We start from the raw sequence: 24,600 nt of genomic DNA, 5'->3' as shown, positions 1-24,600 counted from the left end.
ATACAAAGATATTTTGTGATCCCGGGCTGGTTGAACGTATTTCTTAGCCTACTATGCGGTGTTAAAAGTCATTCCAAGTAAAACCGGTGGTTTGTTAGTATTTATGTCATCGATCCTGATCTAACTATTGCTCCAGTTCCACGTGACCCCTTGCGGCAGAACCTTCGATGCCCCGAACAGTCCCGACCATGCAAAAATACGGCTAGTGTAGGGGCAGGTGCAGCAAGTTTAATCATGGTAGATCGTGTGGCCGTCTTTAGCGGTCGGTGCGACATGGCATACCTACGTCATCGATTTGTTTTACAGTCGGATCCTTACAGATACAACGCGGGCAACAATCTCCGCTGCCAACCCAGTCCCGCAGTGACAGCAGGCGCAGTGGTTCTGCGTCTTTGAACTTCTCATGACAAGATGCAAGCACTACACACGCACACGCAGGTCCGCTACCCGCAATTTCGTCTCCGTGTGGAGATTCTCAGCGAGCGCAGCACCGCGGAGTCGCGACTTAAATTCGGCACCCTTACCTCTGTACGAGAGGACGTACTCTAATGAAACGCCAGCGGGGGGACTAACTTTCTCAGGTGGTTCACAAGCGAACACAGGTTATCAGTGTGAAACGCCGGGGAGAGCTCAGCTCATACCGTATCCCTAAGCTCCGGGTCCCTGATCGGTGACCGAGGTCGAGCTCAAGATTTCGCAACCACTCACAAACACGGCCATTGATCACTTTCAGTCGGGTGCACCTACTGGGGGCAGTCATTCTAGCAGTGAGTTCCTGCCTCAACCCCTGGTCGTGAGCGAGCCTCGAGGTCCGCCACAATCACCTCCAGAGCTCTGACCAGGTGGACAAAGGGCGGACGGTGGGCCGGTTCTTTGCGCCAGCAGGCCTCCATCAAAGCCCTGACACAACGCACACACGGACAGAAACAAGAACACTGGAGAGCGTCATATACGACAGGCAGAGAGCATGATTCCTGAAGACGGAAGATAGAGGAGCGACTGGACAACGGGTGGGGTTGCCAACACAATCGAATGGGTCCCTTTTGGACGATGCAAACCAGCACGAACATGGCAGTGCCAGACCATATAAGACACACGGCTGTACTTGCTAGAACCAGGGGGTCTGATGATCACTTTTTAGGGAAAGAGATGATATTAATCGATACATCCTTGATGTTACACCACAGCAGACCGTATAATGCTCTGGTCCCCCCCTGCCCAGCCACCGTAAAGACGACAGTGAAGGAGCCCTTTTTGGAATGACGCGCTCAGGACACGAAGACGGGGATTTTTGCCTCGCGCGAAGAATGTCTATGCCTACCGCAATTGACTCGGGACGTCTGGAGGCAGTGCTCGTGGTCCCAGATTCGGGCGAAGCCCCGCCGGGATGAGAGTGGGCAGTTGCTCGTAGTATGGCGTGCCCTGGAGCTCCTGGAATGGAATGCGATTTGTCAAGAGTTCGTACAAAACAATGCCAAACGAATAAACATCCGATTTCTCATTACATCCTTCCTTCGACAGAGTCTCTGGCGCCATCCATAGCACCGTTCCTACAAACAAGAAACAAGAACGGGAGATAACGCTTGTGCACCCCCTGCCTCGGTCAGAGTGTTCTGCAGAGGTAAGGACCAGAATTGGCATCTTTCCTGTTGTCACCGTCTGTTATTGCAACTCGAGAAAATCACGAGACTTTTCACAGACTTCGCCTCAGCGCAAGAAGAAACGTGTCACCCACTTTCATACGGCCGGATATCTGCTTTGCCTCCTGTACGTGAGATTGAGACAATGGACAGAGGAAGCACTCTACACGAACGAGTCCGGCTCACGACTCATCCCCCAATCTACAAACCGCCGCGACGTGTCATGCAGACACACGTACACAGGTAGGTAGGTAGGTACCTGGGTAGGTGGTGTCCTGGTTGAACTGCGACGCATTGAAGGCTCAGGAGGAGTACCGTTCATCATCGACCCTGTACGTACCTGCCCATCCACCAGCATTGCACATTTTCTCCGCGGCGCGGTTGCCGGTGAACATGGTACATCCGAAGTCTGCAAGTTTCGCTTGCGCGGTCGTTTGTTGCTGTGGGTCTAATATGGCCTCCGTCAGCAGTACATTCAGGCTTTTGATATCTCGATGTATGAACTGCAAGCTATGCAGATGAGCGCAACCTTTCGCAAGATCGAGGGCGATTCTAGCACGAAGAGACCAGCTAAGAGGAATCTTTGGTCCGCGGGAGAAAAGAATATCCTCACTAAATCCTTGAGATTGTGGCTGCTGCGGATTCCCCGGATCGGAGATATTCCAAGGGACCGGTGCAGTGCCCATGCGGGGACGGGTGGGCGGATGTTTTGGCGCTTCTTTCTCTTTGGTCCCCCACAACATACTCCAGAACCCTCCGCTCCCTGTCTTCTCCTTCGCCTGCACTCCGCCTGTTCCATTTTGATTACCAGCAGAAGATGAGTCGTCCCCTCTACCTGATGACTTTGTTTGGATGCTGCTGCCATCTCCTGCTTTTCCACCAGCCCGAGCCACTAGTGCCTCATAATCTGGGTCGTGATGAGGGCCTGGAATGTCGACTGTGGTTCTATATTCTCGATCCGATACTGACGACTCTTCACGTGAGAGTGTGGTATTAGGAGATACTGGACCGTTACTCAGGTTGCTTGTGTCAGATGATTGCCTCTCCACCATTCCAGGGGCCTCAACAGCTTTCCCCCCCTTTGTACTGTCTCTCTCTGGTCCACCGTGCAAGAAATCGAAGAGCGAGCCCCCTGAACAAAGCTCGGTCACCATAAAGAGCGGTACACTCTGTGTCCCTACTGCTTTCAGTTGAATCAGATTTGGATGACGGCCTAGCCGTAACATGATGTTAAGCTCATGATGGAAATCCTGAAGAACCTGTCGTATCTGAGCTGCCCGGCTCGCAGCTGAACCCTGTGAAGGCAACGTCACGAGCTTGCACGCAACTGGAAATCCTCTCCATTCTGCGCGGTAGACTGAGGATGTCGCGCCTTTCCCGATCACACGATTTAGCGACACCTCCGAAATAGGAATCTCTACTGCGCATGGCATCCAAGTTTGTCTAACTGCCGTTGACTTCCGAGCTTCTGTGGCTGGAGATGATGAGGGAAACTGCGGGTCCTTTGAGGTGGCCTAAGGAACACAACCATATAAGAAAGACATGTACTGACAGGAATCATACCATGCCGCATCGAGACACATTCGGTCGTGAAGACTCGAGGACTCCCAATGACACACAGGGTTTCAGTCTCGGAAGGCACCTGTTCTCTCAGCTGGAAGTGGACCCACGGAGATAAGATGCAAACACGTAAAGAACAGGGTACAATGAGGGTTCCCTATCCACGACAAGCCATACCGCGACGGGACTGGAAGGAGAGATAGCAAGTAAGATCCACGAGGGGCACCTCCCCACGCTTGCGTGATGCAAAGAAGTTCTCACCTGCACAGACTGTGAGGGACAGACATGTATACGTTTTCAACGGCTGCCTGTGCTGTCCTACATCTGCAGCGGGGCCTAACGAATCAGCGACAATGCCGTCAGTAACTGTCTATGTGTTACACGGCACAACCATATGCCTATCGTCTTTCTCCATGGGGCAACTCTTGTATTCAAGTGTCCACTGCGGCGCCCTCCTGCACGTTAGTAAAGGACAAAAGGGAACGACAGCACCACCTGGGAAAGACCCCAACTACCAAGGAATGACCGAGGTAAACAGACGTCTTTCAGCGCTGCTTTGTCTTCCGCTTGCTTGCGCTTGCAACTCACTGGTGTGTTAGTCTTGGATGGTGATGAGATAGGAGCTGTTGCGCAAGCAGCTGGTGCCGTATTTTGTTTCTGTAGCATAGGGTGAAGTGTCGCTCCAGTGGGTGGCCGGGGGGTTGCAGCGGGAGCACGCTTTCCTCGACTCTTCCGTCTTTGTTGCCAAGCTCCAAATCCCGCGGGGCCACCTCCGCGTGTCTCCGAAGCCGACGGCATCTGCTTGTCCGCAGGTGGGCACGTCGTGGATACAGAGTGGTTCCCCACGGTCTGTGGCATGGGTAGCTGCTGTCCGGTGAGACTTGGGGCTGTCTCTGTCTTGTTGGAATCTCCCTTACGAGCGACCGGGTTTCTCGGTGTGTCTTGACAGTCCTGACGTTTCACCATGTCGATACAGCTTTCTGCTTCCTGGGTTGATAGGGGTGCATCCGTTGAATCTGCCGCCAGCTCGGCTATACTGGCGACATCAGTCGACTGTTGAGAAGGATCGATCTTGGAGTGAAGACCTGAGATGGTCCGCTCCCCGCCCGTAGCCATCGGTTCGACTGAAGCAGTAGATCTATCCTGGTGAGCGTTTTGGTTCTGAGATAGCGCCTTGACGGAGAAACTTTCCACCGAAGAAGGCCGAGGGGACGCGGACAACTCGTGGGAAGAAGAGAGAGAGACCTGAGGAAATGGCGGACGGTCGGAAACACCTCTCGCTGACTGGGGAACGGAGGACTCCGGACTGCGGAAAAGCGCGCCAACAGAGGACCTGGAGGTAAAGAGGCTTCCCCCTGATGACGCCCTTTCCACCTGCGACTCCACACTTTTCCCCGGTGACGACTCAGCAGATCCAAATAAAGATGAGAACCAGGAACGAGACGTTGTTCCTGCCTGGACAGTGCCCCTCTTTGGCAATAGAGTCCATGCTTGTGCTGCAGGGGAAGTGTCTGCATACTTAATGCGCCGTAGGTTCTTGAGGCCTGGAAGTTCCTGGGTATCCACTTCTGATCGAACACCCTGCTGCTGAGCATTCAGTACCCGGGGAGTGGGACGGAGGGTGGTTCCTCGAGGACGTTGTAGGTGCTCCCCTCCTTTGTTTGAATGTTTGCGTTGAAGTGGGACTACAGAAGGGGTGATTCCGGCACTCGGACGAATAGTACGTGCTGCGGCTGTACTCTCACTGGTAGGATCAGCAATTCTCCGGCCGTCCGCATCCACGATTTTCCGAGCCGGACGGAGGATCTGGACCTCCAAGTGGGGTGGTGGAGGTGACTTGTTTTTCAAGAGAGCCGCGGTCGTTGCAAGATCTGAGGTACTATACTTACCCCCCAATGCAGACTTCTCATCTGCGCTGCATAAGGAGTCGATGAGAGTGGAAACAGCCACAACAGCAGTGCGATCGGGCTCCACACACACTTCATTTGTCCCCGCGAGCCCTCTTTGTTCCTGGAAAGCTGTCGTATCCTTGCTCATCAGCGAACCACATCCAGGATACTTCGAGCCCGAATGGAAATCAGACACTTCGCGGAGATGAGCGCGCGAAGGGTCCTGGTCGCTTGCGCGATGTGTCACTGCTCCTTGCTCTGACAAACGCGTCCCTTCCTTAACGACCTTGCATGTGCGTGACGGTACGTTGTCTTCCACCCCCGACTGACAAATGGGGAGCAGCGCATCAGTTCCCGGATCCATGGTCAGAAGTCCGAGGCGACAACTGAGCAACGCAGCAGGAACCCTATCTGCTGACTGCCACTTCAGCGGCTCCCGGGGGAAGGCGGAAATTTTCCAATGGTCAGGAAATACGTCGACTTTGAGCTCGGTCAAGGAAACCAATCAGCGTACCTGGTGAGTACAGCCTCCACTGCGTGCGGAGTGCCCCTCAGCTTCGAAGGTAAGGGGACTAGCCAAGCAGATCGAGACCGACAGCTCTGTGGTAGATTCCTGAACGGTCCGGACTGCCTTTGCTTGCGCGACCGTCGTTCCTCCAGCGGCGACGCATGACGAGTGTACTAGCATATAAAATACGATACGGTTTGTTGGTGCGCTTTGCTGGTTCAATGGAGACTCGCCGCCGGCTTTACACGACGCACAAAATCGGAGCACCAGATGGGAAAAAGACCGGCAGAGCAGCTCCCCAGAACTCACCAAAAACGGGGCTACGACACATGACTGTCACTTGCCCCAAAGTGCGGAAGACATTTCACCCTGGTAGCATAGTGGCTGGCCGGCAGTTGGCGAGCATGGATGGCGGACAAGAAGAGTAGGATCTCCTTCCAGTTGAAGCAATGTACACTCACGAAAACACGGAGAGTTCTGGATGTCGTGATGGATCACAGGCACGCTTGAAGTCACGAAGACACAGCCCAGCCTGAAATCCCCCAGTAAGAGCACCAGGTCGCAACAAGACACAGTCTCCGAGCAGCCCAGGTAGCTAAGCAGCCCCAGTTTCGAGCAAAGCATCCGTGAAAAAGATAAAAAGGACGGGAAGGCCAACCTGTTTGCCACTTCAAAGCTTCTACGTTTTTCCTGTCAAGTGTTGAAAAAAGATCTGGGCCGCCCATGCCCCAGCTGGCGACCCTCCGGGGCCGGTGGCTTGCTGCGCGCGTTCTGTACCTTGGCTGGCCCTCTCTTATCCCGGCCACGTTGCTATGAATTTTGTTGTTCCGCCTTCATCCAGAAAGACTAAGTATGATGCATTCCGGTGGGAAATGTAGCAGTCCGGACGGAGGGCACATGCACATCGGAAGAACAAGGATCTACGTCCACGCTTTGGATTCCCTTCACCTGGGAGCGACTGCTAGCAACTGTCCCAACGCAGTTTCCGACTTGCAATGGACAGCGTTACTGGATGGTTCGAGATGCATGCAAGCAGCCAACGTTGACTGAAATCTCGCTCTCGACAAATTGAATCTCCGCTATTCGTCAGGTAGTCCACCGGCCATAGTCGTTTGTAACTAGACTGCGTCCTTTTTTGACCCCCCGGAGTGGCGTCCGCCTTCAGGCCGCGATGGTCTTAGCATTGTGGACTGCTGCCCGTAGGTGGCATTTTTTTCGGAATAACCTTGCTGCGGGTCTTGTTGCTCCCCCTGCCTGTTTTTCGCGGCCAAACTTTCTCCTTCTCTCAGAATTCTGTTCGCTTCGCCGAACTCTTTGTTGCATTCGAGACTTGGGGCAGGCTTCATCCGTTTGGGCGCGCACCCGCGGGGCTTTCTTATGTGACGTGTGACCTCGGTCAGGTTTTCAAACCTCGTTCCGTCAGCCTTCGAGGGCGATCCATGCATGACAAGGGAAGGCACAATGCCTGAGGCTGCCGTCTGCAAGCGGGCACAGGTTGCGGCAGCGAACACGACTTGTGCAGCTGGTGATAAAGTGGGTCAGGATGGAGCTACAATGGTCAGCAGTAAAGACGAAGGGGCTGCAGCCGGAAGCGGGAAGACGGATGTGCTCTCACGGATACAGCCATTTGGGCCTGATGGAACTCCGCAGGATTTCCACTGGACAACCCAGCCGATCTCTCATCCAATGCGACGACGTTTAATTCTAGAGAAGTACCCAGAGATAGAAAAGCTGTACGGGTACGATCTCCGGGAGGCAGCTTTGGCTGTTGGGTGTGTGGTGCTCAATATCTACCTGGGGTTCAAACTTGTGGATTTGAATCTTGGCTGGGCAGGTATTTTGCTTGCAACCCTCTTGCTGAGTGGTACCATCAACCACTCTTTGTTTCTATCCATGCACGAAGCCTCGCACACGGCCTTGTTCCCGAAGCGGTGGATGAATGAGTGGTACGTTGTCTTCAGCAATTTGTCGATGGGCACTCCGGCTGGGATGGGTTTCATCCGCTACCATCTGGATCATCACGTGTACATGGGAGTGGATATGCTCGACCCGGATATACCAACGGAACTCGAAGGACGGATGTTCAAGTCTCGGTTGGGAAAATTCTTGTGGGTACTAATGTTCCCTGCGACATACACCTTACGTCCCATGCTACGCAATCCGAAGAGGCTCATCTTTATGGAGATAGTCAACTGGGTTGTCGTCATTGTGTGGGATGTGTACGTCTTTCGGCGCTTGGGATTAAAGGGTCTGATGTATTTTGTTGGTGGGTCCATCTTCTCCATGTCATTTCACCCGCTGAATGGCCACTTGATTGCGGAACACTATCAGTTCCCTGATGGTGAGAAGCTTCAGGAAACCTACAGCACGTATGGCTGGGAGAACCTTCTTACGTACAATGCCGGATACCATCTTGAGCATCATGATTTTCCCCGGGTTCCAGGCTTTAAGCTTCCCGAGCTTCATCGGATTGCGCGAGAGTTTTATGATCTACCTCATCATACAACTTGGATCCGCGTGGTCTGGGATTTCATCATGAAAAAGGAAGTCGGCCCTTTCAGCAGGGTGAAGCGAGTAGCTCCTCGTGGAGGCGAAGTACCGTACCCTCACCAGCAGTATGTTGACGACGAAACCAAACATCTTGGAATATATTGGTCTGGGCCACGGAAGAGGGCCGCTTGTAGAGAGGCGAGCTGATGAAAGAAAACTCCAATGAGTTTCTGAGGGTACCGTTCCTCAGGATGTTGCGAGTGCTGTTTGTGGGCTATTGATGGTGGCACTTTCTTTCTGAAGTTCCTGCTCCCTCCCAGCAGGGCGTTTGCGCACTGAGAATCTGTGATAAGTTTTGCTCGACCACGGTCGAGTGACGACACTCTGTTTGCGGCGCACCTGGGATAGCGGGCGCGTTGTACCTTCCTGTATTTCTCAGTGGCAGTCTGGCTTGCAAACAGGAGTCACGTCGCGAAAGGAGGAGAAGCTGCGCTAGCTATAAATTTTGTCGGGCGTGACTCCGTGAGGAGCAGGCGCACTGCGTTTGGATGACGGACCACAGAGTATTTTGCACCGGGGTTACACACAGATAGTTTCAGGCTGACATCAGACCAGCTCGCAGCCGCTGACCGCGAGGGGACGACACTTTAGCTCCTATGGCACTCGCCAGTATTCACGCACTCGTGGATCACCTGATATTGGTCTGCTCCGTGAAGGACTCCCAGCCAAACTGTACTTCTCTAATGAAGACAGCCTGTTTCTTACTGAAGGTCTAAATTGGGAGCTGTAGACGGAAACGCCAAACCAGATGTTTTCGGGAGGTGGGCGTGAGAGACCCTTGTCGGACAAGTTGTCCCGGATCAGAGTTGTTCTCCGGATAGATCGGCGGCTGACGAGAGAGAGTGTCTGCGCGTTCTTCGAGTGTCCCCTACTGAGACGTGGGAATGGGCAGAGGGTTCTTGGCCACTAGTTGATTGGTGGCCAGCTCCCTGCCGTATCGCCAGTTAAAGCGCTGCATACACGCGACTCCGAACAGATCCTTACCATATGTCCAACACAGGAAACTATGTCTCTGGCGTGCCGCAGCACGGGAGTAGTGAACGGCAACGCCCAGCTAACATCAGTTAGTCAGTCAATCTCGAGATGCAGAAGTCCAACCTGGTTGAAAGCGTACGCGCGAGAGCGCGTTTGTGTCACGCGTGAGTCCGTTATGCAATCTGGGAATGAGAGTGCTTCGAAGGCGATGCCAATTCTTAGGAGCACTGTCGGGAATGCGAAAGATTCTCGCGGGGAGTCTGCTGTCCGAGAAGGTGGGGCCTGGGAGCGTGGGAACCTCTTTGTCGCGGGCCATGGGAATGTCACTGGCTGGGGAGACAACGCTTCTGCCATTTGCGCCTGTTTAGGGACAGTAGAAAAGCTGTCCGCCCCGGCTTAGCGGCCCTTAACGAAGGCACAGCATGCATGTCAGCCGCACTAAGTACGCGAGACTGTATAAGCGAGGCTCAGTTTACGGCGGAAAAGACGTGTGTTGTTACCAGTAACGGCCCGAACCATGCCATGAACGAGTCTTTCTTGGCTCGGAGAACAACAATCTCCTTCTAGGAACGGCAGACAATAGTCGTTCCTGAGCTTAAGGGAGCTTAAGCTCCCCCGGTTTCATGAACAAGTTACGCGGTATGGAAAATGTGGGACAGTGTAGGAGACGTTCGAGTCCCCAGTTTGGTTTCCACTTGGAATCGTGGTCGAGGACGAACGCAACGACAGCCCGCGGGACGACAACCAGTAGTCCCGGGCCGGAGAGCCAGTCGGTCGACGAGGGCGATCAACAACATTCCACTTGGTCGCCGCAAGAGACTGGGCTCGTAGAGCCGCAACAAACAGTGAACGTTGTTCCTCTCTTGAGAATTCCCGTTTCTCGAAGAGTGCGCAGTCCCGAGTGGCCGCTCGCGTCCCTGTCGAGTAGAAGCTCACGAGCAGAAACCGGCAGTCTCAGCCCACTTCCGGCAGACTCAGACCGAAAGCGCAACGATGACGACAGCAGCAGCGAGCCCGGCTCTGCCCTCCATGCTAGTACGCTGTGCCCAACATTTGGATGCGCGTTGACAGAACAGGACTCCTACGCGGATATCATTGTCACGAACACTTCACCCGAGTCCACACTGGAAGACTTTGTAAATCATTCCGATGTCTACAAAAACAGGGGCAGAGCAAACAAGGAAACCGATGTGCCGGTGACCGCCTCGCTTCAGCAATTAAGAATCACGCAAAAAGATTACAATGAGGCAACCCAGGACCTCGGCGCTGCCGGAGGCAGCGAGAGCCCTTGCGCAGGAATTTCATCAACGCGAACATGCCAAGAGTCACCCATGGTGCTGTCAGCGGGAAATAAGAAAACTTCTGGCCATCCTGCGTCACTAAGGGCTATTGAGATGCTGCGGACAGGAACCCGGCTGACACTTGCGGGAAGCGGCTGGAGCGAAGTCAGTGAAGCCTCAGTCAGCGAGCCGGGAAGCACCCCTTCGCAGGCTCCGCTCGATGGGCCTGCGGACTGTCTCGCACTGCAGGGAACTACGTTTCGGGAGAGCAGGCTGCTAGAGTGTGTGGCGCAGGACGACAAATACTCGCATTTCTCTGGAGCAGTGGGGTTACACCCGTGCAGAGGAAGATCGAGAATGTGCGTAGGACAAGATGTCGAACTGGAAGAGGGTGAGGTTTTATGGGGCGAGACCGCAGGCAAAGAGTGCTCGGCAGAAATGCCTCCAGACAGAGAAGCACCACACACTGTCAGCCAAGAGGTGCAGACGAGCGTGTCGTCTCGCTGCGTAGCTGTCCAGAACCATGTAGTGCATGTCGAAGAGAAAACGCAAACACGGAGAATATCACGGTGCCATAGAGGCGTCAGCTGCGACCTGACAAGAAAAATCGCCTCTCTGACAGAGGAGGCAATGAAAGCACAGAACGCGGAACTTACTCGTCAACTGGATTACCATGTTGCAACCGGAGCAACTCTTACTCATGATTTGCAGCGGGAAAGGCAGGTATCGCAGGAGCGGCTAGAGGCAGCAGAGAAGGGCTATCTCTTCTCCGAGGAACTTCGTTCCTTTCTTGGCTCTTCGAACTGCGCTCTCGCGGAGGCTAAGGCAGCGTTTGAGAACCAAAAAGCAGTCAGTGAGTCGCTGAAAGCCGAACTCAACACCGTTCGACACGCTGGACAACAAGACAAGGACACGCTTCAACAAAATCATCACCTGCTTATCGCAGCTATGCAAAGGCAGCTGAAGATTGCAAAAGAAGAACTCTCGCAGCTTGAGGAACAGAAAGAGATGGAAGTCTGCCGGCACCGACGGGAGGCCGAAACTGCCAAGCAGCGTGCCCAAGGGCTTGAGGAGCACTACACCTCACAGATTTCTCATATGCAGAAGAGTCACCAGCAGACAGAGGAAGCCCTCACACAAGCTCGAGAAGAGATCCTGAAACTCCGAGGAGAGTCGCGGGAGAAGGACGTCGCTTACTCCCGGAAACTCCATGAAACTGAGGCCCAGAGCACGGCGGAACAAATCCAGCGAGAGGCTACTGAAAGGGCTTATCAGTTATCACTTGAAAAGGACCTCCTCTCCTGCCGGCTGGAAATTGACCGACTTCGAATCCGTCTCGACCACTCAGCTGAGAAACTGGCCGCCACCACTCAGGCACATGTCGCACAGCTCCGTGCCCTCGAAGAAAGCAAGACAGCACAGATCCGCCAAAAAGTGGCCGAGCACGATGCGGCCCTTAGCGCTAGTAGACGGCGGGAGCGCGAGATGCAAGAGTTAGTGGACCTGCAAATTGAAGATGTGAAGTGCAGAACTCAGCTGCAGCAGCAGGCCTGGGAAGAAGAAAGAATCACCTCGAACCTGGCTCTCACAGCAGTCCGGAGGCAGTGCAGCGATGCAGTAGCACGGGTTGAGGAGTTGGAAGCTCTGCCAGCGAAGTATGAGGAATCAATCAGAACTCTACGAAAGCAAGTGGACGACCTAAGTGTTGCTCGACAACAATCGGAGGCTGAAGTTGCTTCCTTGCTCAATGAACGCCGGGATTTGCTTGAAGCACTACAGTCACTGGCCGCAGAGCAGAGGGTATTCCGGGAGGAGGCAGAACGCATGAAAGACAGACTGCTCCGAGCCGTTGCAGACCGTGACGAGGCTCTCAGGAGAGCTGAAGCCTTTGCTGTCGACCAGATCACAACTGTTCGAGTGCCGGGAAAGAAGACTGTTGAGACCAGTCCGCCTGGCGGCGGCCGTGAGAACTGCCAGCTAGTGAGATCATAAGCGGTTGAAGTTTCAGGGAGGTCCAGCAGAGGCACTGGAGTTCACTAGAGGGGGCAGGAGGCGCTTCGTGCCCGGTAGCGAGTTGCTCTGGCCGTCACCACTTATACCATGTACGCACCGTCCGCTCCTGCTGATGGTCGAAGGTTGACACCGGCCCCCAGAGCTCACTGAAACTCCGAAGGGGCGCGCGTTACACACGCGTCCACGGACCGTCAGTCTATTAGCCGCACATTGGGACTGCTGGTTATAGGCCATTGTTGAAGGTGCACAGAGATATGATTTCTCTGTTCGGAGACCACGGCTGACCCCGTGTCGTGTTCCTGTGCGGTGTCCTGTGCAGATCAAGGGAGAAGATTACCCAGTGAAGACGAGATGCGACTCGTCCTCTGAAACTAACGGTACAAACCATAAGCAGCTTCTGGAGTCACCCGATGGGGTGGTGTTAGGATCAACCCAGGGTCTAGGAGGCCACAAAGAACACGCAGCGTTGACGCATCGACCGGTTAGCAGCAACTTGGACCATCTGTCAACCGGAGCCCGGAGAACTGTGGGTTCACTCTTGTCGCCATTATCCTGTGTGCACAGTGTCGAACAGCGTCCGGACCCCTTCGGAGGAATAGGTTACATAGATACGGGACAATTTTTCGAAGGACTGCCCACATCTGCCTGAGGCGCCCAAGCAGTCTACAACCCCCCTGTCAACTGGCACTTACTGCTGGAGCTATACAAAGAAAGCCTAGACACTTTTTTGTGGGTTCCATGCCCAATATGCCGTGCGTACTATATGCCACATTGTCGTGAACACGGAACAGTTTGAAACTGACCGCCACCTCCAACCTAAGCGAAGCGCAGGACCTGAGTCCTGCTATCAGTCAGTCACGGTCTTGTGACCGAGAGTCGCACTGCTAGCCTGGTTCACTTCATCGAGTGGCCGAATGACTGCCGCCAGTCGAGTTTAGCGAGGAGACAAATCGGGAGACTGCCGCGAGACCCCGCCCAAGAGAGAACGGGCGTTATCCCAAGCCAAAAAAAACCGGTGGTGAAGTTTCAACAGTAGGAGTGTCTGAAAATTTCGACAACAAAGCGAGCACCACAGTACTCAGTCCGACATGCGTCGAATACCCATAGGAGTATACGGCGGGTTCTCACAACTCCACTGTAGCGGAGCTGGGCGGTGGCACGGATCAGCTAGCTGCTCCATGCTTTGACGCGAGACAACTCCTGGGATAGAACAAATTGCTCCTCGGGGATTTGGTACAGCCGTGAAGGGCTTTCTAGTAGGTGTCACCCACTCGTTAAGAGCAGTGCTGGATAAACCGCCTCCTGCACGATTTTCAGTCGGCACCTGAATACCTCTCTCGTCTCCCTCCTCAGGATCGGGCATTGTCGAGGCTGGGCGCACATGCAGAACAACAGGCAAGGCCACGAGTCTCAATCACTCCAAGATATCTATACAGTTTGAAGCCTTGCCACTTCCTAAAAAAGCGACCGGGGATAGCGTACGTTCTCCTGATCGACGCCGAGACTCATCTCACCAGCTTCGTTCCCCACACAACGTACACGGTAGCTGACCGTACCTGTTGCCGCCGAGCTCATACGTGTATCCATCGCTGCACCGGACTTCCCAAAGAGGAAACCAGCCTGGACAGGCTCCTGCACGTCGTGAAGCGCACGTTGTTGCTCGCATGTATCATGAGGCACGCGGAGAGTTTTCTTTCGCACCCCGCCATTCACTGGGAGAATAGGCCGTTGTAGGAAGAACCAGTGCCAGGAGAACCGAACCATACGCTGCAAGTCCGCTCATATTCCTCTGCTTTGACTGTCGGTCTGCCCTTACCATCTGGCAGCCAGGTTGTGGCACTTACTGTGCAGACAGCGGGCGGCACCGCTCCATCTAGACCGACAAGGCCAGTGTAGTACGAGACCTGATCCTCGACATGCACCGAAAGCTCCAGGGAATCGATGTACACAGTCTGAGGCTCACAAAGGCTTCCTTTGCAGACATCGTTGCCCACGCCGGACACACCACCCGGGCACAATCGGGCCGGCATCCCGGCAGCACAACATGAAGCAAACATTCTCACGACAGAAAGGATTGAGTACTCCGACTGGCAAAGACTAGGCCGACAAAGAGCTTCCTGCACTCGCGTGGCTTCGAGTAGTGAGGCGGGCCACAGCAAAGCAAGGTAGACCCGCCAGCTAGCCCCGGCTTGCTCCGGACTGCCGCGAGGTGGAACCTCCAGGTAGGCCGGCGTTCTTCCGGGGACCACAGTTTAAAGCAGTGCCACTCAGTCGATGGTGAGCACCGCCTGGGTGCAGCATAATTGAAAAGAGCAGACTCAAATTGAGAGTCAAAACACCTCTCCTGCAAGTCTCCCTCGGTGTCGCAGCACGTGACCCGCTAGCACATGTCAACAGGAGATGCGCCTGGTCCAAGGGAGACGCATACACATCCGCTTCAAATGTCGATTTCGGCAGGGAATGGGGAAGTAAAATTTCGACAAGGAGCAATAAAGCGTCCCGCGAAGATGTGGAGTCGGTTTTAGCTGCATGCAGTAGCGCGATGGCTAACTGTCTTGCGGCTTGGTTTCCGTGTCTTGTCCGGGCAGGCTTGGCCGGACAGCACAGAAGCGAGTTTTCACTTTTGACAGAGTATTCGATATTGACGCGTCTAGGGGACTCTGCCAGGAGAATTTAAGGTGTCTGGGAGACTTAGTTGTCCTGGCTTCCTCTTTTGACATACGTGCGACTCGCCGCTGTTCGGTTGGCCGTGCGAGAGGCCGCCATCGAAACATTTCTCGGGAGCGATCTAAAAGTTATTATGCGGAGGTCGTTTCTGTTTTCTCCGTCAAAGTGCGTCCTTTTGATTCTTTCTGTAGGCCGGCGGTCTTTGCTGGGCGAATCCTGTCGTGGAAAAAGACTCCTTTCACTTGGTTGTTCCTCTACGTCCATGAGGCCGGGGCTTGAAACGGCACTGCAGCAGTCATCTACTCTGGCTCAATTGAGGACATCTGCGCTCTGTCTACCTCTTTATGCAAAAGCTGTCCGTGCTGGGTGTTGCGACGGGCTTGGATTTCTCCTGAAGGTTTGCCCACAGCATCTCCGTTTTCGGCGAGGGCCCTGTCTAAAATGTTTCTTAACTTCTTCCTCATCATCGGGTTACAACCGTTTGTGGTGGGCACCGTGGCGGCATCACACACAGTCCATAGTTCTCACCATGAGCCTCACGGTCCGGGTCCAAGTGCGAAACCTCAGAAACCTCAGGACCTCAGTTACATGTACGAATACAAGAGGATCAGCGCCGGTTTGATTGAAATGTGGAGAGAGTACGAAAAGATGGACGTGGCTCTCCGGCACGTCCTGCGAGACTACAGCGTCGCAGTTGAACACCAGAAGTATCGTGAACTAGTTGAGATCCTGGCGGGCCGCCAACACCAGGCCGAGAAGACAATTAAAAAGCGACTTCAGCATACCGGAAAATATGGCGGGTCGGCGCCGTTATCTCATCTTGTTGCCGCAGAGATGACGAGCCTCAAGGAGCTTAAAGCACAACTCAATGCTGAATTTGCTCAGTTGAGGACACTGCCTAGCGAAGAAAATCCAGAACGTCTTCTCGAGAAACTAGAATTCGATCAGACACCTGTTGACTTGGCGAGCGCTCTCAGGCCGGATAATGCTAGCCTTCTGCATCTGTCTCTGGAGGAGTGCTCTAAGCGTGTTCACAAGCTCTCGAAACTTCAAAAGGCTCTTAAATCTGAAATCAAAACACTGCGCTCGGCCAGCGGCAAAAAAGTGCACGAGATGTTCATTTCCCAGGGAGCAGAAGTCGGCAATGTGTTTGACGCGGATGCTCCTCTATCGCTGCATGTCCCTCTCGTGAGTCACCCGTCAAGCGAGATGGAGTTTGAGCTTTAGGAAGTCTTCAAAGAAGTTAAGATCGAAACTCATCTTTTCAGAGTGAGGCTGGCAGCTCAAACACTCTTGTCCATGGGGGGGACTCCCCCGTGAAGGAACAGTTGTGTTCTCGCTTAAAGTTCTACGTGAAACGTGCTGGAATTTTTTCTTCGGACTATAGATTTTGGTGCGGTTTCAGCTTTGGCGTTATGTCGATGGTGTCGGCCATGCGGCAGTGCAGGAAATTACCAACCAAGCCACGCCTTGTAAAGGCTCTCAAAGCGAAATATAATTTCTCCTCGAACGCGTGTTAAGTAAGATCCCAAAAAAAAAGATTCTCTTCAAATATGTCGTGAAGTGCACTCGATTGCATGTGTCGAGCACACGTTCTCACCATGAACGGCAACTACCGAGCCTGCCTGCTTCACCGAAGTTGTGGCTCTCGAGCGAGGATACGAACAGCATTACGAAAAGAGGAACACCGATCTCACGGCTCTCACCCTGGCGGTACTTTCTACCTCTCCGCTTCGTGTCAGCCGCTGGCGAAGCCGCATTGCTGTGAAACTCACGTCCGCTCTAGAGTCCAAGCAGGGAACTCTTTCTCGGAGGGTAAGGACTGAGCCGTCTGCTGTTCAACAAGCTGCTTGTCTGGCAGTTGTAGTGGTAAGAAGTCTCCAGTCTTCAGGAGTGTCCGTTTCACCGGATTGCGCAGTCCTTTTGGTAGCCTCTCCTGGAGCGCCTGGGTTTACCGTGCCGTGCGGTGTGGAGGTGTTGTCCACTGACTCACGGGGCTCAGCTCCGCCGCAGCAGAGCTCTTCCTCGGTGAATACTTTGACTTGCGTCTGAACTTCCTCTCGGAGAAGTAGAGCGGAAGCTTGCTCGGCCCTCAATATTATGATATTGGAGGCGTTCTTGATGTAGGTGCAGCCTTCATCGAGTTCCTGTAACAACACACACAACCGTCAGAAGCTGTTCGCGTGCGCTAGACGGTGTCTCTACATGAAGAGAAACGACGAGGGAAAAGTAAACTGAGAGTCCACAGCGTCAGCTACTGCCACCATAGTCGTCCTACCTTTTTCTGGAAACCAAGGATTTTCCGCGCAGCAGAAGCCAGGCCGCCAATTGCAGCCGAACCTCCTGCCTCCGCGGCCGGGTTTTCTGCAAACCGCCAGCGCCTCTCCGGAAGCGAGTGAAGCTTCATCCCTCCCAGTAATGTTAGCATTGCGCTGGTAACCGAGTAATAGAAGGTGCGATAGTCGAAGCCTGGTAGCAGACTGGGTGCTGTAAACGGGGGCAAATATTCTCTCGAGGGAAGAAAGGGCGTCCCACTGGCTTTGACGTCAGACACCGTCTGCTCTCTATTCTCGAAGGCCTGCTGCGACTCCCGGTTCTCCCACTTGCTTAATAACGGACGCAAGTACTCATAGATATTGACAAGAGCTTGAGAAGCAGCTATTCCCATAGTCACCAAAGCCTTTCTATTGTGTACTTCCCGGGGGGGCTCGCGCTGGCCTTCATTTCCCGTCTCTGTTGGGAGCTCCTGGGAGAACACTGACTGTAAGAGTCCCATAAACGCAGGCGCCAGAAGCAGCATGTCGACCTTCACTTGGCTTTGTCGAGAGTCAGGGTCGCCGGGGTCATCAGTCTGGTCGTTCCCGACGCCGTCCGCTGGAGAAAACACACACGTAGTCAGGCTGTAACCTCCGTACCAAGGGCATGGAGTATCAGATCGAAACGTGAACAAGGTGTAAAAGAAAAAGACTACAGCGAGTTCGGGTCCGAGGACCTGAACCACCGCTGGCATACCTTCACCTCCGCAGCAGGCAATTCAGCCCATGAATTTACAAGAGACTCACTGTCCAGCAGAGACGGCAGGACACCGGCACGAACAGATAGATTTCGTCTCAAACCCGCCACCCCGACCGGAGCGGGGTATGCCGTAGCTGTGGCATGTTACTGGACGGGCAATAAGCCTGTCACCGGGGACCTCCGCACGCTTGAGGGGCGGTGCCGTGTCCGACTGGATGTCAGATCGGCTGGCCCTGTCTGCATTGAAGGAGTGCATGGCTCTCTAAGCATTGTCTGTAACCCTAGCAAGAGAAGTGGCACTGTGACCTAAACATAAGCTTTGAATAAGTTCCTCAGATTGACCTGAGACAGATGTGCTTGGACGGTCCAAACCGTGTGAGCCGAGGACTTTCTATCCGAGAGAAATGCAGGTAGCCCGGCGTACTTGTCACCATCGCTCAGCCGCCAGCATCTCACTCACGGCAGCTACTGTCAGCTCCCCCCATACGTAACTACCTTGATTCTTCGCTAAGCACAGATCCTCCTGAGGGAGCGACGCCGACGTTGTCGCATCTGCAGGCTCCGGCGCGGGCTTAGCTGCGGCGGGATACGGGTCTCTCGCTGCAAGAAGGCGACCAATGTGGTCTAGTAGAGGACGAAAGACAACATTGGATTTGCAGCTAATACGGTGCCGAGTAGCCGGAGGCAGGCGCAGAATGAGATGCAGGGTCACAGCTAGTACGGAGCTTGTCCCAGGAAGGTCCATCGAAGTCAGCGAGTCGAGAAATGTCTTCTGGCTGATTGGGAAGCATTCCAAGACGGACACCTGATGAGAGAGCAAGAATCTACAGCCAGCAGGACCTTCAACTCTGTCAACGTCGAGTACGCAGCATCCTGGGGCTCCGTGCCTGCAAGTGCTCCTAAGGAGCAAAAACTAGCAACGGCTTCGGTACAACAGAAGTCGGGTGTTGCACTTGCAGTTGCCCGCAGTCCACGACTGTCCTGCGGAGTATGGTTAGCAGGCAGTAGGATGACTCAAGGATTTACCAGGGGACAACTGCCAAAGAGATCCACGAAGCATCAGTCAAGGTTCGCTCTTAGCCCTGGACGCAGGTTTGCTGAGGAGGACTGGAACTCCAACCTGTGAAATAGTTTTGCGGTCTTGATTGAGGGAAGTAGTTCCCACACTCACAAGCAAGGTGTCGTTGTTAACACTTAGGATGCTTTCTCCCCCATGCATCTCTTCGTAGCTCCAGGAGCACAGGAGCATCGTCCACGAAGCGAACTGCAGGGCTTGGTCCAAGTAGCTACGCGCAGAAAGCACAGCGCACACTCCAGACTGTTGTTCGCCGCGCGGGTAAGAAACTTGACCCGAAGGGCTGAGCGAACAAAGTACGTAGACCGGCACTCAGATTGCCACGGCCACTGGTCGCCGGATCCTGATAGATACGGTCCGTCAGGAGGCCACTCGATTTCATTTCTCTTTTCTACTAGCTTACCAGAGTATCTTCCCACATCAATCACGTCGTCGGATTTGGTAGGGGCGGTCAGCATGAAACATGAAACACACAGCCTCCTTACCAGCTGTCCTGATCATATTCCCTGTCCGGGCTGGACGCTCTCCAGAGACCTGTATACGCACAAAAAGCTGTGCGCTGGCTCTGACTGAAACTGTGATCTCACCGAGCTTCGTGAGAAGCTTTCCCCTCCCCGTGCGCCCTTCGCTCGCCTAGGCCTTACCCTCATGTCGCCGCATCTCGCCGACGGCGCGGAATAACTTGGCAAGGAGGATCGGCATGCCACCTCGGACGAGTGAGTAGCAGATCTGTTTTTTGTCTTGCGCAGCTTGCAAAACTCCGATTTCGTCCCTGTTTCGGCTGATCTTGATCAAACGGCGTTGAAGCTCGCAGGGCGTGCAGGGGCACCTGCCCGAGAGAGACCGAAGTACACCGGAGGCGGGATTGTTATATCAGACCAACACACGCTAAGCTGTTCGGCGTCCAAATGTGGTCTCGCCAGCACACAGGCAGCCTTTGGCTAACTCGGTCTGTGCACTCGTCTACATCGAGGAAGCCGATGCTAGTTCAGTCACACAGAAAACGGAGAAAGGTAAAGACTGCAAGGCAACCCCGGGACAGGTGTGACGGTCCGCGTGCACACGAATGCAGGCCCACGGAAGGTGCGCAGCATTCCCTTCGGTTTTGAGGAACTGTGGAGGAGGGGGTTCGAAGAACGCAGACAAGTGACTAGCGGCGCTGAGTTAGCCACATCCCAGCTTCCACCGAAGGTGACTAACAGTTTTCTTGGGCTAGCTTTTTCTAAGCGGAAGTACGATCTCGTTGAAGCAGTTGTCTGGTCGAGGTAGGCGCTTGTTTCCAGTCAACGCCGCGACCTCGACCAGACACCTGCTTCAAGCCGGACACTCCTCACCCAGACGGGAGAGTTGCAATCTCCAAACAGCCCTCCTTCGCTCTCCACGGACAGTACAGCACCACGCCGTACGAGGACATGCAGCGGTGTGCGTGTGTGCTCCTGGAATACACACTGGGACAGTCGTACACCTGCAGCCTCTCTACCAACCACGTGAACAGTGATCAAAGTGCCCCAGCCACTCTCCCTAGTTCCTCACCTTGACTCGCGAATGAGATTCGTAGAAGCCACCCAAAGTAGAGATGCAGGGACCAATGCCGAGACAAGAGGAGCGCCGATGCCGAATATAGCAATGGACGCCGTGGTCTGGTAAGTCGGTAGCACTCACAAAGGACTATCTAGTGTCCACGGTTAACGCATGGCCAGGAAGCCTACATGGAAGGGACGCAGCCTAGGAGTGACCGATCAAACTCCGGAACTGCCTGAAGATCCACCACCTAGCGTAATGAAGATCGTGAGGCGGTAGGGGGGGTAAGCTTCCAATAGAGCCCCTGCTTATTACTTTTCTGCGCTCTTGAAGTATCGAGTGGACGCAGCCGGCAGTGGCCGAGCCCACGCAGCGCGTTTTTACACTAAATCACAGGGTTGGCAATGAGAACAGGTAGCTGCTGCCGGGACAGTTCTTGCAGAGCAGCCCGCAGCCTACAGCTTTCCTTTGGTAACCCTCTGTGCGCACGGAAAATCACTCTGCTGCTTCGGAACGCGTACCTGAGCTATGTGATTGAGCCCTTTGGGGGTGTCCCAGAGTGTGGAAGCGCCCACAATAGCGTCCACCAACGTCCGGCACCGAAGCGGATCAAAGACCGCCGCCATGCGGCTGACCTGATTGACAGAAGGCCGTGTCACACACACTTACTCGGCCACGTGAGGGAGGCCGAATACTTTCTCAAATGAGGTTCTGTATACAATGCAGTGACAGGCTTTCCTAGAAACCGGAAGTTAGAGTTGACACGGAGAGGACAATAGTCAGACGATTCATTGGTCAGACGGTCTCTGTTTCGCGGAAGACACGAAATTTCCTCGTAGGGTGCATCTTGTGATGCGGCCCATAAAGTTCTATAAAACTTGGACCAGCGTTCCGAAAGAAAGGTGGCGCCGGTGTCGGAATGCCAGACACCTACTGCTTACTTGTCACTTGCTGTCTCAGTCTCGGGTACTGAAGAGGAACCTCTTTGGGGGTTGGAAAAACTGCTCCGATAGCCTCTTCTGCGTTCCACTGAGTAGGATGACACTAGCACGTGGTCGCGTGGCAACAATCTACGCTGACATACCACGCGGTGAGGAGGGTAGGAGAACAACGTCCTGCACAGAAGCTTCACTGCCGCCACCCGGGTCTGCTCGGGCTGTTCGGCAACTGCCGTCGCACTACTCGATCCATCTTGCTCCCTGAGAACGGTAGCATCTCCACTCGTGCGAGAGGCCGGGGATTTCGTAGCAGCCGATGCACCCTGCTGGGTTTTGAGGAGGCTTAAAAGGGCAGACAGGAATTTTTGCATCAGTGTCAACTCCTGGTGCTGCCAGTGTATATCTACGTAGAAGTGGTGGCGCTCCGACAAAAAGTAGACCAGGAGTGGCACACAACCAATGTCATCGTCAAAGGGATCGATCTCCGTCAACAGCAGCCGTTGGTACTCCTGCGTGGGAGCAACAGAAAAAGAGGAGCGAGTTGGCGAATTCCGGAAAGTCAGTTGCTATCCAAGGGAATCTCAATAAAAGTGCGAGGGCGAGACCTTTCTGCCTGCCGTTCGAGAAGGCGCCGAAAACACAGCCAGGAAGATGCCCACTTTTGCGCATGTATGCGTGTTTCTCTTGCATATGACACGAGGCATAGCTGCATGTTTGAAAGCCAACTTCAGAAAGCATGACAAGATCGACCACCGTCCTATATACGTGGACTCCAGGAGAAGAGAGCGCTACCGGCTGCAGAGCATTCGACGTACTGCACACTCGAAGTGCAGAGAGAGGACGCAAAGAGCCAGGAAACAAACTCCGGGGACGGACAACCTCTGGGGCCGTACACAGCGCCGCCGGACGTACCACCCTCTTCCAGTCCTCCTCATACCACTGTATGCGCAGCTGCGGCTCAAAAATGACACGGAATACTACTGAATAGATCGGTCACAGGCTACCGGGGGCTGTCGCTGTTCCCCGAGCCGTATGGAGGTTTCTCACGTTAAGTATCGGCATGACGTCTCCGATCTCCGGGTGCTGGCAGGCGAGCTCGAGAAGGTCACAGAGGACGGTGTGGAGACCCCCAACGAAGAAGACTTCTGCAACCTCCTTCTCTTTTCTTGCTTCCAAGTCCGCCAGAGATTGAACTTTGTTTTGGTCCCCGGCTTCCGCGTCCAGTTTTTCTTTTTCCTTTGCCGCCTCCGCTCGCGCTTTTACACGCTCGGCCGCCAGCTCATCGAGGAGCATTGGCAAGCAGATATTCATCACCTCTGACCAGTTGTTTTCCTTCTTACGCTTCTCAAGCAAGGAAAGCATGAAGGCCACTTCCCTCAGCATCTCCGTCCGCTTTGGCGGCTTTGCGTAAATACCCGGCATTGTCGCGGCCTGTTCATTTGTTTACAGCCCGGAAACTGGAAGTGTTTGGTGGGCCGAGATGGATCTGACCCAGAACATCACTCAAGAGAGTTGGTCGCTTTCCGGAGTCGGTTCTTTACGACCACCTGGTGCCTTGGATAAGCCTCTGTCCTGGCTACTACCCACGAAAGAAAAAAAGGCTTCAAGGGTAGAGCAGCCCGAGAGGGGTTACCAGCGCTCCAGCGCGACCGTGAACTCAGACGACTCAGCACCCTCTTTCGTGGGGTGGAGCCTTGAAACTGTTCAGTTGTGCGGCCAGGCAACTACTCGCAACCACCACACGGAGCGACGGAAATAGCTACTCGGCCCTGCAGTGCGCCTCCAAGTCACTGGTGGACCCGTGCGCTTTGGCTCGCTTTCGGCAATAAGGCATGCACCGAGAGAAAGTGACACTTTTGGATCTGCAGCGAGGGGTGGCGGGTACTGAAGAACGAGACCACCGTCGGGGCGGCGTCTCCGCCGATGGTGTCTCGCGGGCACCACCTAGCTGGCTCTACGTCATCATTATGCCGTAGGGAGTCTCCTCCGATGTGGGTCGACATTGCGCGTCGTTCTGTCTTGCGTTTTATGCTTTTTTGTGGGAGGACTGCTGTTGTCGTGAAAAGCCGGTCAGTCGAGAAGTACCAAGAAGCCGTGTCGGAGCGTGGTTCGCGAACCTCGTTGTGTCAAACGGCTAATGCTGCCCCGGCTAAGCAACCTAGCGATCTACACAGAGTAACGCCACAGAGCTTTCGCTGGAAGGTCTCCTCCAACACATAGCGCCCGGGTGCTAGGAAATGCTTTTTCTGCTCCCGGACTGCCGCTGCCAAAAAAAGCCAAAAACTGCCCCTCTTTGTGCCAGAAATAGACAAAAAGAAGGGACCCGGAAACCCCGGACGCTCCGGCAAAACCCCGCAATGAGCCTAGACCACACTAACTCGGGCGATCGTGTCCCCCACTTCCTTCCCCATGCACACAGGTTTCTAGTGTGCGTAGAAGGCTGAGGCGGAACAAACCAGACAACATAGCGCAGCTGCTACTTCTTCTTTGCATTTGACGGCGGTTGGAGGCTCAGGCTACTCTTTGCAAGCGAACGCCGTCCGACAAGCTCTGGCAAGTAGCGAACAACACATCGATGTAACAGCCTACCCAATGCTACAACAGCCAGTAGAGTGATCTTGCCCGCGGTGAGGAAGCTTTGTACAAGCTAGCGTTTTTTTTTGATTCAGTCTCCGATGCAGTCTAGATGGTTGGTTCCCAGCTCTGGTTGAACTAGGTTGGATTCGACTCAATGATATGCCATGCGGTGGCGTAGTTGTACGTCAGAAAACCTTCGCCGCTTCGGGCAGTGCTTAAGTGCTTCAAAGGCTTCCTCGAAGGAGTGCGAGTACTTCGAGAGGCTGTAACCCGATGGGTGAGTCCAGTGCGCGTCTGTGTTTCTGGAAGAAATGGCAGGTGTGTCTAACCCAACGGCCTTCGCCGGCACATGACGGGTGATTCGCCTAGTCGCTCCAAGCCGCTGAGCCTGG

At 54.2% G+C, this 24,600-nt stretch overlaps 5 protein-coding genes across 5 annotated transcripts; 2 read left to right on the top strand and 3 right to left on the bottom strand.

Annotated features, from left to right (window-relative positions):
* Positions 1–286: 286 nt before the first annotated feature.
* On the bottom strand, positions 287–6,515 carry CSUI_003696 (tyrosine kinase-like protein). Its single transcript, XM_068063891.1, has 4 exons — positions 3,789–6,515; positions 1,981–3,154; positions 1,322–1,550; positions 287–900 (listed from the first exon to the last, which is right to left on the bottom strand). Exons 1-4 carry the CDS (start codon positions 5,451–5,453, stop codon positions 762–764), a joined length of 3,207 nt encoding a protein of 1,068 aa, XP_067924138.1. The 5' UTR covers positions 5,454–6,515; the 3' UTR covers positions 287–761.
* On the top strand, positions 6,437–13,064 carry CSUI_003695 (uncharacterized protein; the record flags this gene model as incomplete). The annotated part of the gene is made up of 2 exons (XM_068063890.1): positions 6,437–12,382; positions 12,735–13,064. The coding sequence occupies exons 1-2, from the start codon at positions 9,746–9,748 to the stop codon at positions 13,062–13,064; spliced, it is 2,967 nt and encodes a 988-aa protein (XP_067924137.1). The 5' UTR covers positions 6,437–9,745.
* Positions 13,065–13,469: 405 nt separating this feature from the next.
* CSUI_003694 (uncharacterized protein) lies at positions 13,470–14,917 on the bottom strand. The gene is made up of 3 exons (XM_068063889.1): positions 14,260–14,917; positions 13,972–14,047; positions 13,470–13,786 (listed from the first exon to the last, which is right to left on the bottom strand). The coding sequence occupies exons 1-3, from the start codon at positions 14,470–14,472 to the stop codon at positions 13,494–13,496; spliced, it is 582 nt and encodes a 193-aa protein (XP_067924136.1). The 5' UTR covers positions 14,473–14,917; the 3' UTR covers positions 13,470–13,493.
* A 111-nt stretch (positions 14,918–15,028) lies between these two features.
* Positions 15,029–16,465, top strand: CSUI_003693 (uncharacterized protein). The gene has a single exon (XM_068063888.1). It carries the CDS (start codon positions 15,524–15,526, stop codon positions 16,307–16,309), a length of 786 nt encoding a protein of 261 aa, XP_067924135.1. The 5' UTR covers positions 15,029–15,523; the 3' UTR covers positions 16,310–16,465.
* Positions 16,466–16,677: 212 nt separating this feature from the next.
* Positions 16,678–23,463, bottom strand: CSUI_003692 (uncharacterized protein). The gene is made up of 10 exons (XM_068063887.1): positions 22,679–23,463; positions 21,778–22,140; positions 21,215–21,328; positions 20,706–20,812; positions 19,817–20,001; positions 19,658–19,706; positions 19,269–19,383; positions 18,554–18,902; positions 17,361–17,956; positions 16,678–17,229 (listed from the first exon to the last, which is right to left on the bottom strand). Exons 1-10 carry the CDS (start codon positions 23,051–23,053, stop codon positions 16,921–16,923), a joined length of 2,562 nt encoding a protein of 853 aa, XP_067924134.1. The 5' UTR covers positions 23,054–23,463; the 3' UTR covers positions 16,678–16,920.
* Positions 23,464–24,600: the final 1,137 nt, after the last annotated feature.

Source organism: Cystoisospora suis (genome assembly GCF_002600585.1).
Source record: "Cystoisospora suis strain Wien I chromosome Unknown contig_1667, whole genome shotgun sequence".
In the NCBI taxonomy this organism is placed as follows: domain Eukaryota; phylum Apicomplexa; class Conoidasida; order Eucoccidiorida; family Sarcocystidae; genus Cystoisospora; species Cystoisospora suis.
Note: the sequence above shows the minus strand (reverse complement) of the source record. Positions and strands in the feature narration are given on the sequence as shown.